Source organism: Crocuta crocuta, unplaced genomic scaffold (genome assembly GCF_008692635.1).
Source record: "Crocuta crocuta isolate KB4526 unplaced genomic scaffold, BGI_CrCroc_1.0 scaffold45, whole genome shotgun sequence".
NCBI classification, from domain to species: Eukaryota; Metazoa; Chordata; class Mammalia; order Carnivora; family Hyaenidae; genus Crocuta; species Crocuta crocuta.
The window spans coordinates 5,512,037-5,524,111 of NW_027530544.1; the positions used below are offsets into that span (position 1 = coordinate 5,512,037).

Sequence of the window (12,075 nt, forward strand, 5' to 3'; positions counted from 1 at the left end):
AGATTTGGGAACTGAGATTGAGACAGGAGAAAGTATTTGCCAGACACGAATAGCAAAAGTATTAGAAAAACTAGAATGCAAGTTTCCTGAATCGTAGGTAAGTGATCTATTCTTTTTTTTCCAAATTGAAATATCTTCTTAAAAAGTTGTAGCATTTATACTTGAGGCATGCACCTCTCACAAGAACAAGGCTCTAAGGAATCCATTCTCATTATATCCATGTAAAGGAAGCCACAGGGAGGAGTCTGAAGGTGGGGGTGATATCTCAATTGCCATGTACTGTGTGGTCCAGGAGGACCTGCCTGTCCTTGTTGGGGGGAGGGGTAGTTACCTTCTCACTGTCCCTGTTTCCACCACACCAGCACAGTGGCCTCTTCAAATGAGACCAAAGGCAGGGGCAAGGGTCCTTAACCTGACTTCTTTGTGTCTTCCAGAGCCCTGAGAACAGGACTCTGCACAGCAGGCCCGCCCACCCCAACCACTTGTTGGGCCCAGGACAAGAGTACCAATGGAGGCTCACCTCCCACATGGCTACAAAGTTACAACTCAAGCTAACAAACTTAAATAAATGTGTCCTGTCCTACTTTCACAATGAAACCTTTATAAAGACCTGGCAGACTGGAACATGAGGTGCAGAGAGATCAAGCTCCCATCCCATAGCTTACCTTCCTTTCTTCCCATCCGGGCTCCATCCCATGCGTTGAGGGCCTTACATGTAAGAGGACACTGCAGCCTGTTCATCAAACTCATTCTACACCGTTGCAGCCTTCTGACCACCCTTTGGAGGCGGGACCTGAAGAAGAGGCCTGTGCAAACCCTGGTAACTGGCTCAGGACACTCTGGGATAAGAATTCCAAAAGCATGATCTGTCTAAAAGATGGTTTAAGCGCCCTGGGCAAACCCAGCACTTTCCTGTGACTCTTCCCACTGTGGGTGGCTGTGGTCAGAGGGGACTTCAGCAGAGGTCTCTGAAGGCTTGTGACCCCTAGACCAGCAGTGTGGGCACCACCTGAGTGCTGGTTAGAACTGCAGCCTCATTCCAGACCTGCTGAATCACAATCTGATTCTAACAAGATCCCTAGGAGATTCTCGTGCACGTCAAAGTTTAAAAAGCACCATTCTAAAGCACAAAACTCAGGGTCAGGGTCCCTCTTGCCCCAGCCTAGGGGTGCTAACAGTAGATATTAATGAATTGGTGCCCAACAAATGCCAAATACCACCTAAAGCAGGCCTGGTAGCCAACAGTCGGGGATGCTGCCTGTCTCGCAATGATTTCACTTCCTCTTTCTGGGGCGGGGTCTCGGTGGCCAGGTTTTCACCGAATGCCCGGAAGCCTGCCTGAGCTAATTGGTCCAGCGGGAGACACATGACCCACATTGGGCCAATCAGATGATTTTCCTAGGAATTTGAAACTTAAGCGCACAAAACAAGCTCTCGGAGTAATCGTAATAGCGATGGTAATATGAATGTCTGTCTTGCACCTGGGATGTGCCAAGTAGGGTGCGGAGTGTCTTACTATAGGATAAGCCAGGCTTCGCAAGAACAGGTGCGTACTATTGAGCTCATGTTGCAGATGTGCAGATGGGGCTTGGATGCCAAGTAACTGTCTCAAAGCTTCAAGGGGTGAGTGGCAGCACCAGGAGAGTCACAGGTACAGAGACAGTGTGGACACTTTCTGAAGCTCAGGTCCCCGCCCAGCTTCTGAGGTCGGGCAGACCACCCATTTACAGCCTGAGGACTGTGGAGGTGAGACCCAGCTCCGTGATTTGGCTGCAGTGATAGAGGAAGCAGTGACCTGGGGCAGTGGAGGGGCGGGGGGTGGCGGGGTGGAGGGAGCACAAAGAGCCTCCACATCCCCAGCCAGAGCAGGGAACTGACAGAGGCCAGCCCCACTGGCACGCTTCAGATCAGGCCAGACAGCACTGCTGGTGAGGGACTGTGGGAGATCTGACTTCCCTCCCTTTTTCTCCTGCAGTGAATTAGTGGCCAATTTGCCAAGGCAAAGGTGTGGGCAGCCTATTTTGCAGACACAGGGGCTGGGGTGGGTGTAGAAGTTTGCATCCTCCTCTTTGTCTGGTCCTCAGAGAATGGATACCCCAGAGGCGGAGGGGGTGGAGGCAGCTGAGATGTGCTGGGGGCCCATTCAGAGTGAAGAAGGGAGTTGGGGGCCTCACCGGCTGGAGGCCTGGGCTGACTCTGGCTCTCAGGAAACAGGGCTCTGAGTGCTATTCTGGGCATGGTGGGGGGCTGGGGGAGTGGTCTGACCACCTAAGAAGGCAAGTCAATCAGAAGCAGAAAGTTTCTATCAGATTCCAAGCAGGTGCAGGGTTGTTTGGCTTTATTTAAAAACCAAGCCAACATCTTTTATTAGCACTAACACAGTGGTAGCTCCCTGCTGTCACCTGAAAATCCAACCTCACACAGCATTTGCACATGTCACACTCAGTGGCTCACAGTTACTGGTGTCACACCCCGGACAGCACACTAGCCCAGAGTAGCCAAACAGAAATACACTCTCACTGCACGAATTGCCCTTAAAAAAAAAAAAAAAATCAAACAGTCATCAGGTCAGAAAATCATTCACTCCCCACAGTGAAGAGGGTATAAGACTTGGTAGCAGAGGCTGCTCCTTCTGGCCCTTTGCAGTGGGGTAGAGATTCCCCAGCACAGTGACTAGGACTACTTGGGATGGCGTGACTGTGGCCAGGATGCTGCCAGGGGCCTCCTTCACTGCCAAGAGATGGAAGGTATCCATCCCAACTCCCACCAGTGGGGGCGAAGCACCAGGAACCAGCCTGTCATTGGCGTCCCCGAGGCCCCCGCAGATTGAGACGCAAATAGCTCCAGACCCACGTGGCTCCCAGTCTGCTGAGAGGGTGGCTTGCTCCTGTTTCTTCTCCTTTTTTTTTTTTTTTTCCTTTTCTCAGGGAACAAAATTCAGAGGAAGTTCAGAGTTGGCAGTTCTGGAAACTTTTCTGGCTTCTCAAACAACTGTGGCAAAAATGAAGTAGAGAAGGCCCTCTCTGGGCACTTCCCTCTGACTAACAGGGGAGGGGAAGGAAGGACCCTGGGCCATCTCCTGCTCCAGGGCTCGGGCTCTCTGGGCAGGTCCTCAAAGCTGAGTTCTTCCATCTGGAGGCAAGTGCTGCTGCTAGATGCACTGGGGCATCTGAGGAGGGTGGGTGTCACACGGGGGTGGGACAAGAGGGTAATCTGAGGTGGAAACTCAGGAAGGGGGATGCTTACTGAGGAGCATTTCCTTTGTCTGAGGACCCCCTTGAGGGTTTCACCCCTGTGGTCCACTCTGGCCCAGCACAATCAGGGGTGTTGTGTGGTCTGGGCCAGGCCAAGCCACAGAAGACAAGAACAAAGGGCTGTCTGTGTCCAGCAGCATCACCTCCTTGGCAGGCCTGATTATAGCCTCATCTGGTGGATGTCTCCCCAGACAGACAGGGTGTCCTAAGGAGGGAGGCCGGAAGAGGGGGTCTAGAGCCCAGATGGAAAGGGGCTGACAGGAGGTGCCAGGTGCATTCCTCAGAGGGGAACTGGCAGTGGAGGGGTCCCCGGGCAGCTCAGCAGGGCAAGCTCCAGAGGAGAGGGCCACATGTGGGAGGCCGGGGGCTCAGCCTGTTTCCTTGGTAACTGGCCCTTTCCAATCCTGAGCCTGGTGAGGCTCCTCCGGTGGTGGGAGCCTGCAGATCTGCAGGGAGGCGGCCTGCCAGCCGTGGGTGGGGCGTGACTGGGAGGCCGGCCAGCTCTCGCCTCAGGTAGCAGAGGGACAGGTGGTGCCTGGGAGGCAGAGGCTGGGTTCACGCAGGAGCCCTGCTCGCATCCAACTCAACTTGAGGGGGTGGGGGGACGCTTTCCTTTAACATTCATCGTTATTCCGGCTTGAAGCAATCACGGAACCTTCTCTTTGGTGTCAGAATCGCAGCTCTGAGGAGCTCCGTGGTTTCTTACACTTCCTGTCTCTCTGAGCAGTGCTACCCTGCTTCACCGTGGAGAACAGCCTATTTATGGAGATTTCTGAGTAGGTTTCCATTCCGAGGGAGGGCCAGGCTAGCCCGGAGCTGCTTCAGAGGGCGGCCTGGAGGAGGCCAGCTGTGAGGGGCGGCAGGAGCAGCAGCAGCAGCTGGGGCAGGCTGGGCACCAGGGCCGCTGAGGGATCGAACACAGGCAGTTAAGGCCTCGGAGCGCCTGGAGCCGCATTTGCGGGCAGTGGGAGCACCAGCGCAGGACTTGACCGAGTGCGCTTTCATGCACTCGACTCACCCAGGCAACCTCTTTCTGCCCTGTTACAATTCTTCTTTCCCCTAGTTTCTTTACATATTAATTCCTTCCAAAATTATACTTCATGTGTATTTATGCAGTTGCCTCAATCCTCTCTGGACCATTACTTGCAGCATTTAAATTCTTTATCCAGGTCTGTCTGGGTTTCACAGCCAGTGTCTCTGCTCTGTCTTCATTCTTCCTGTTCAGACCACACTCCCCCCCCACCCCCACACCTCGCCTTGATTGTCTGTAACCACCCAGAGTGCCCCTCAGTTCACTCAAGCATTTGGGGTGAAAGGCTGGGAGGGAGGCTGGGGGAATGTGGCGGGCACCTGCTCTTCCTCTGTGAGGTGTGAACTTACCTGCACCTGAGCACTGCTGAGAAAGCATCCCTTCGAGAGACGCCACATAGTCAGGGCCCAGCCAGTCTCGGTACGTGGTTTTCTCCCCCACGGGCACCGCCCGGATCGTGGCATCCTTGAAAAGCAGATCTTGGCCATGATAGTTGGAGGAGTCGAACATTTTGAACCCATTCTTATTGTGGTCATCTCCAAACAGGTCCTGGAAGAACCATAGGTAGACGTGCTTTTCATCTGGCCTCCCCAGCGGTCACTCAGGTTTACATACAGTGAGCCAAAGAGCGAGGGACTTCAGGGTACCAAGACTGATTTGGAATCACAAGCTTGACAGCTCATTAAGCTGGGGTACAGATATGATGATAGCTACCACAGTAAGCAGGATCAAAGTGGCCATCAATCTTTTTGGGGGGGGGGTCATGGATACTGGAGGATCTGATGAAAGGTCAGTCTTCTACCCAGGAAAATGTGCACTGACACAGGGTTCTTCCCTACGTTACTTCTGAGGGGAAAAGGGGACACAAGGGGAATAAGAGGGGAGATGGGGAAGTGGGGGAAGGGGTGGAGTGGTTGGGAACCAAGGACTGTGTTGTCAGACAGTCTGGGTTCATTCCAGGTATATATTGAAAGTTGAGCCTGGCACAAACACAGACACTCAGATCAATGGAACAGAATAGAGAATCCGGAAATGGACCCACAAATGTATGACCAACTAATCTTCGACAAAGCAGGAAAGAATATCCAATGGAATAAAGACAGCCTCTTCAGCAAGTGGTACTGGACAGCGACATGCAGAAAACTTAACCTGGACCATGTTCTTACACCATACACAAAAATAAACTCACAATGGATGAAACACCTAAATGTAAGACAGGAAGCCATCAAATTCCTTGAGGAGAAAACAGGCAAAAATCTCTTTGACCTTGGCCACAGTAACTTCTTACTCAGCACATCTCTGGAGGCAAGGGAAACAAAAGTAAAAATGAACTATTGGGACCTCATCAAAAGGTCTGCACAAAGCTTCTGCACAGGGAAGGAAACAATCAACAAAACTAAAAGGTAACCAATGGAATGGGAGAAAGTATTTGTGAACGACATTACAGATAAAGGGTTAGTATCCAAAATCTATAAAGGACTTATCAAACTGAACACTCAAAAAACAATCCAGTGAAGAAATGGGCAAAAGACATGAATAGACACTTCTCCAAAGAAGACATCCAGATGGCCAACTGACACATGAAAAAATGTTCAACATCACTCATCATCAGGGAAATACAAATCAAAACCACAATGAGATACCACCTCACACCTGTCAGAATGGCTAACATGAACAACTCAGGCAATGATAGATGTTGACGAGGATGCAAATAAAGAGGATCTCTTTTGCACTGCTGGTGGGAATGCAAACTGGTGCAGCCACTCTGGAAAACAGTATGGAGGTTCCTNGAGAAAGACAGGAGTTGAAGAAAACTACTGAGGAAATGTGAAGTCTGGAGTTGCCATTCACAGCCGGAGGGAAGCCTGACGGAAGCAGGGCAGTCCAGCTGCGGGCTTGCTCTGGCCGAGAAGCTTGTTAGAAATGCTACTCGAAATGTGACGCAGGCAGCTGTTAAAGATGGAAGGGCAGGATGAAAGCAGGGCTGAAGATGTAAATTTGGGAGCTGTCAGTAGACAGAGGGCTGTTGATGATGTGGGACCAGGCGATGTCAACAGGGACATTGGTGCATGGGTTTAGGATTCAGCCCTGGGGCAGTCCAATGGTTACAAGTCACGGAAATGAGGAGGAACTACTATAGGACCTGGGAGGAGAGCCTGGCAGGTGTGCACCTGGGAGTCAAGGGGCAAAGTGCTTCCAGCAGGTGGGAGGTGGGAGCTGTGACCAGTGCTGCTAAAGGGTCAGGGAGATGTGGGCTGAGAAACAGCCACTGCACTCAGCTCCATGGCTCTCTGTGATCTTGCTCAGGGAAGGCTCAAGGCCCTTGTCAAGGGAGCCTGTCTAGAGTAGTCTCCATCCTTTTTTTTTTTTTTTTTTAACGCTTATTTATTTTTGAGACAGAGACAGAACTTGAACGGGGGAGGGGCAGAGAGAGAGGGAGACAGAATCTGTAGCAGGCTCCAGGCTCTGAGCTGTCAGCACAGAGCCCGATGCAGGGCTTGAACTCACAAACCGCTAGATCATAACCTTCGGCTGCTTAACTGACTGAGCCACCCAGGTGCCCCTAGAGTAGTCTCCATTCTTAAGAGAGACCAGAAAGAGGGGAATTGGTGACCTGAGTAGAAATGACTCTTTGAAGGAGTTTTTGCTCTAGGAGGATGGGATTATGGCTATAATGGGCTGTGAAACCAAGAGGAGGCTCTTTTTTTTTTTTTCCAAGACAGTAGAAACAGCAGCAGGTTTATATGTGGGTGAGAATGCTCCAGCTGAGAAGGAAACATTAATAATGCAAGACACAGAAAGGAAAGTTGGAGGAATGGTTTGACTAAGTGAGCATCTCAGAACTCCCCCTGCCCCCCACCACCTTCCTGAGGTCTGCTGCAGGTAGACTGAGGCACCTGGGGCCCTGGCTCACCTGGGCCTTGTCCAGCAGTCCATACACGGTGAAGATGTTGGTATCCCGCCGGACCATGACAGCATGGGACGGTATCTGTGCCAGATTGCAGGCTGCGAACTGTGACACCTCGGCCCGGGCCCCGTTGGGACATAACAGCTCATAGTCCTCTGACCTTAGCTCAGCAGCCCAGGGCTCAGAATTGTGGCCTGAGGGGATGGAGCAGAGAGAGAGAGAGAGAGGAAGAGAGAGGCTACCTTCCTTCTGGATTCCCAAATCATTAACTGGGGAGAGGTGGCCATATGGAGCCAGCTTCCCAACACTCTCCTTTCTCCAATTGCTCTGCTTTCCTGCCAGGACCAGACAACCCAGCTGGGCTAATAACTTTGGTAGGACCCGGGGCACCTGGGTGGCTCAGTTGGTTGAGTGTCCGACTTAGGCTCAGGTCATGATCTCACAGTTTGCAAGTTCAAGCCCCACATCGGGCTTGCTGTTATCAGCACAGAGCCCGCTTTGGATCCTCTGTCCCCCTCCCTCTGCCCCTGCCCCATTTGTGTGCTCTCTCTCTCTCTCCCTTTTTTTTTTTTTAATATTTTTATTTATTTCTAGGAGAGAGAGAGACAGAGACAGCGTGAGCAGGGGAGGGTCAGAGAGAGAGGGAGACACAGACTCTGAAATAGGCTACAGGCTCTGAGCTGGCAGTCAGCACAGAGCCCGACGCGGGGCTCGAACCCACGAACCGCGAGACCATGACCTAAGCGGAAGTCGGACGCTTAACTCACTAAGCCACCCAGGCGCCCCTCCTCTCTCTCTTAAAAATAAATAAAAGCATAAAAAAAATAATACTGGTAGGAACTACCACAGGTAGAAATAGGGAGAACCTATAATGTGACAGGTATTTCACAAGCACTGCCCTCTCCTCATGACAGGAATACAAAGTGAGTACAATCACCCCCATTGCATATGACATGAAAAAACTGAGATTCTTAATCACTCCCGGGCAAAGACCTGTGTGTTACAGGTCTTAGGCCTGAGGTGGGGTGAGCGACTGAAGGTGGTGGTTGACCTCTTCCCCTAATGGCTGAAGTTCTCAGACCAGAAAAGGTATAACATCATGTGTTGATCTGTAAGAGGCAGTTTCAAAGGTAGGTCTAGGGTGGGGCCCAGGGATCTGCGTTTTAAAGCAGCAACCCAGGGATTCTGAAGCAGGGGTTGGCTCAAGGGCTTCCTGAGAAACACTGCCCTTGGGAATCATATTATTTTTGTGTCTTCATGGATCACTTCACTTAGTATCCACCCTCTTCCAGAAGGAACTCCAGGTGGGCCCACAAGTAGAGATAAAAATAAAGGGAAATGAGCGGCCCTGGGAGGCGGGTACCTCGATGCAGATGAGTCTTGAAAGGGCACCCCCCACCCCTAGCCCTGGCCCCTCCCCTCCCCCATCCCAAGACTACAGAGAGCCTGCGGCCTGGGCCAGGCCAGGCTCACCCGCTCCTGCAGGAGCTCCCTCCTCCCAGGGGGATGACCCCGAGTGGTCTCCTGGGTAGGAGCTTCACAGGGGTGAGGGGTTGTGGCAACGGGGCAGTAGCCCTCCCAGCCTTGGTAATACTTGGCAGGCAGGGTGGGATCTGTGGTTTGAAATCCTAAATGATGTTTCTCCCCTGCAGGTGTTGCTTCTTCTTCACCAATCTCCTCTTCCCCTTTGGGCCACATTACACCTTTCTGCACTGAGTTTTTGGGAAGAGTTTCTGAGAGAAGACTGAGCCCCCAGCATTTGGGGTTGCAAAGCCTGGGTGTGGGCAGGGTATAGAGAAAGAACAAACAGCAGGTGTTGGAGGGAAACAGGCTCCAGCCTTCAAAATGGAACAGGAGCAGGGAGGGAAGAGATGCTGCCAAAGAGCCCTGTGCCTCGATGGCCCCAGGTATGGGTTTAGGGAGGTCTGGAGCATAGAGTTTCTGGGCCCTTTTCCCAGCTGGAGCCCAGGAAGGTGACTCCAGAGAAAAAGCCACCCATGTGACGTGAGTGGGGTTGCGCGTTGCCCTGTACGGCCTAGGGGCTGCGGGGTGATTCCCCGCACGGGACACTGACATGCTCAGGACCAAAGACCAGATGCTAATGTGAACTGATGACCCTGTGGAGAGAGGGCCCTGCCCTCCCCTACACATCCCCCCTCCCCAGACACTGTATAAATGCCCAAGAAGGGGTCTCTCCAAATTGACTGAGGTTGAGTTTCTACCATCTAGGGGGAATGGAGATTTGGATTCTAGACCAGTTAAAACTGTCATGTGTCCTGCCCACCTGGACATGTGGCCTGAGGTCTGCTCTTCCTGGGAGGCCCTTGGAGTCCCTGGGATCCCCAAGGGGCAGAGCCTTCTAGACTCAGTCTTTCCCAGCTGCTGCTCTGTCCCAATCCTAGCAGCACCCAGTGCCTGGATGCCGTTGGAGACGGGGAACCACCCCCTGAGAACCTGGGCCCGCTCTGGCCCCAGCCCCCCTCACGTACCATTTGTGTTGTCAAAGACGGTCGTGTGCTTGACGAAGGCCACATCCCCCGCATTCTCAGCCAGGCACCTGCCGCATGAGAGGCCGAGGCACGTATTGGCAGGAGGGACCCAACCTCAGTGCTGGCCCCAGGCCTGCCCACCAGGCCGCCGCCTACCTGAAGGCTCCGCTGTAGCCATAGTACCGCTCCTGGCTGTTGCCCACACACTTGTTCTGGCCCTGCTCATCCCCCACGCAGAGCGCACACAGTGAGGATGGGTAGTTCTTGGGGTTGTTCACGGGTACGCAGCTGGTACTGAAGAACTCGCTCACGGCTGGAGCAAAGGGGAAGGGCTGTGTCCAGGGGCCAGCAGAGGAAAGGGCCATGGGGGGTTCAGGGGCAGATGGGAGGGCTGCTCCCCCACAAGTCTGCCCACTCTCACTGCCCCTACAGATCAAGGCCACCCATCTGCTCCACTGCCCCCCCGGCTCAGAGGAGCACGTGTCCTCCTGTGAGAATCACAGGGATGAGAGGAATACAGAAGTTGTCCGGATACAGGAACCCCATGAACAGCCTCTGGTTAGTAGTCACCCAGCCTTCCCTTGGACTCCCTCAGGGATGGGGAACTCACTACCTTATGAGCTATTCTGTTCCAGTAAGGGCAATTTCCCAGCTGTGTGGGAGTGGGAGCAGTCAGCCTTAATGCTTTCTGTGTGCTTGTGGAGATGGTTAGAAAAATGTGGGTTTTTTTCTGAGGTGCCAGACGGGACAGAGGTGCACAGTCAGCCCAGGATCTTGCCAGCTTCCTCCTGCCTTCCTTTCACCATGGATGCATGTGATTTAACAAGTGGGGAGGGCCCTGTGTATGGCATATGGTGGCTGCTTGGTAAATGTGACTCTTTCAGCACTTATACAGATGAATGGCCACTTTCCAACGAGGTCCCCCAGACACCCAGCTGCTGGGATATGGGGACAGCCCCATGACAGGATGGTGACACCACCAGGCCCCGAGCTCATGCATGCCCCCCACTCCTCATGCCCACTGGAGCTAGTTCCACGCTGGGTAAGTGGGACGGGCACCATGGCACCTTCCACACAATCACCAGACACCTCACAGACTGCCCCAAGTGTGGGCAAGAATTCGTAAGGGAAAAGGGTACATCAAGGAGGAAGAGGAAATCTCAGGCTGTTGTGTGGGCTCCTGCTTGGGGAGGGCTCCCTGACCCTCAGACCTGACCTCCAACCCAGTAGACCCCAACAAAGAGTTTGCATGTCCAAGTCCCCAAGGAGGGTGGTACCTGTGAGGATATCGCAGTCCTTGGGCCGGATGAAGCCCCTCTGCACCAGGATGCCCACCGGGATGTCCCAGCCTGCGGGGCTGCGGAACCCTGAGTGGCAGGAGCGCTTGCCCCGGAGCTCATCCAGGGTGAAGGCATAGGAGCTGTTCCGCTTCACCACAGCCACCACGAAGTAGGAGTTGCTACTGTCCTCCGCTGCAGAGAGGGGACACCATTGAGGCCCCCATCTTTGTTTCCCTGGCCTCAGCCAGGCAAGAGCCAAGGGGAATCCCCTCCTGCCCTCAACCCGTTCCCTCAGGCGGCTCCAGCCACAGAGCCCTGGTCCTGCCCCCAGCGCCTCTCTCCATTTCGTGTCCAGGCCCTGTCTGCATGGATTCAGGAGTGCACATCCAGCAGTGGGGCCTCCGCGTGTCCCCCACCAAGGCTGAGAAGCAGCCCTTGGCTCCACTTTTCAGAGTTCTGTGTCCCTTAACCCATTCCCCAACATTCCTCATCCAACGAGATTTTCCTTTCCTTACCCCCAGGTGGTGTTTTTCTCACCTCCTGGGAGGAAGGTGGGGGCAAAGCTGAGGGCTGCAGAAACATTCTTCCTAGTCCCAGAGATTTTTCACATCCAAGTGATGTGACCTGAGGTCACCACGTAAGGGGACAGAGCACCAAGGCCCCAGTCCAGTCCACTGGGAAGATGTGCATGAGTTGACAGGAAGGACAGTCCCAGGGCCACCTTCTATGAACCACAGTGGTCAGGCTGGAAGGGCAGAGGAGGTCCTCTAGTTGAGGGGTCAGCAAATACTCAGCCTGCTTTTGTATACCTGGCTTACAAGCATAAAAACAGTTTTTAAGGGTGCCTGGGGGGCTCAGTCAGTTGAGAGTCTGATTTCGGCTCAGGTCATGATCTAGCAGTTCATGAATTTGAGCCCTGTGTCGGGCTCTGTGCTGACAGCTAGCTCAGAGCCTAGAGCCTGATTCAGATTCTGTGTCTCCCTCTCTCTCTGCCCCTCCCCTGCTCATGTGCACTCTCTCTCTCTCAAATATGAATATTACAAAAATGTTTAAAAAACAATTTTTTTATTTTTAAAAGTTGGTAAAAAAAAAAAAAAAAGGAATATGTAGAATA

At 53.0% G+C, this 12,075-nt stretch overlaps 1 protein-coding gene across 1 annotated transcript in view; it reads right to left on the reverse strand.

Annotated features, from left to right (window-relative positions):
* Positions 1-2,388: 2,388 nt before the first annotated feature.
* MELTF (melanotransferrin) overlaps positions 2,389-12,075 on the reverse strand; it is a 24,938-nt gene continuing 15,251 nt past the window's right edge. Inside the window, exons 11-16 of the mRNA XM_077767750.1 lie at positions 10,959-11,153; positions 9,838-9,994; positions 9,682-9,749; positions 7,199-7,386; positions 4,635-4,833; positions 2,389-4,158 (exon numbers count right to left, since the gene is read on the reverse strand). Of these exons, the coding sequence (XP_077623876.1) occupies positions 4,076-4,158; positions 4,635-4,833; positions 7,199-7,386; positions 9,682-9,749; positions 9,838-9,994; positions 10,959-11,153 (890 nt within the window). The 3' untranslated portion in view covers positions 2,389-4,075. The remainder of the gene's footprint in view (positions 4,159-4,634; positions 4,834-7,198; positions 7,387-9,681; positions 9,750-9,837; positions 9,995-10,958; positions 11,154-12,075) is intronic.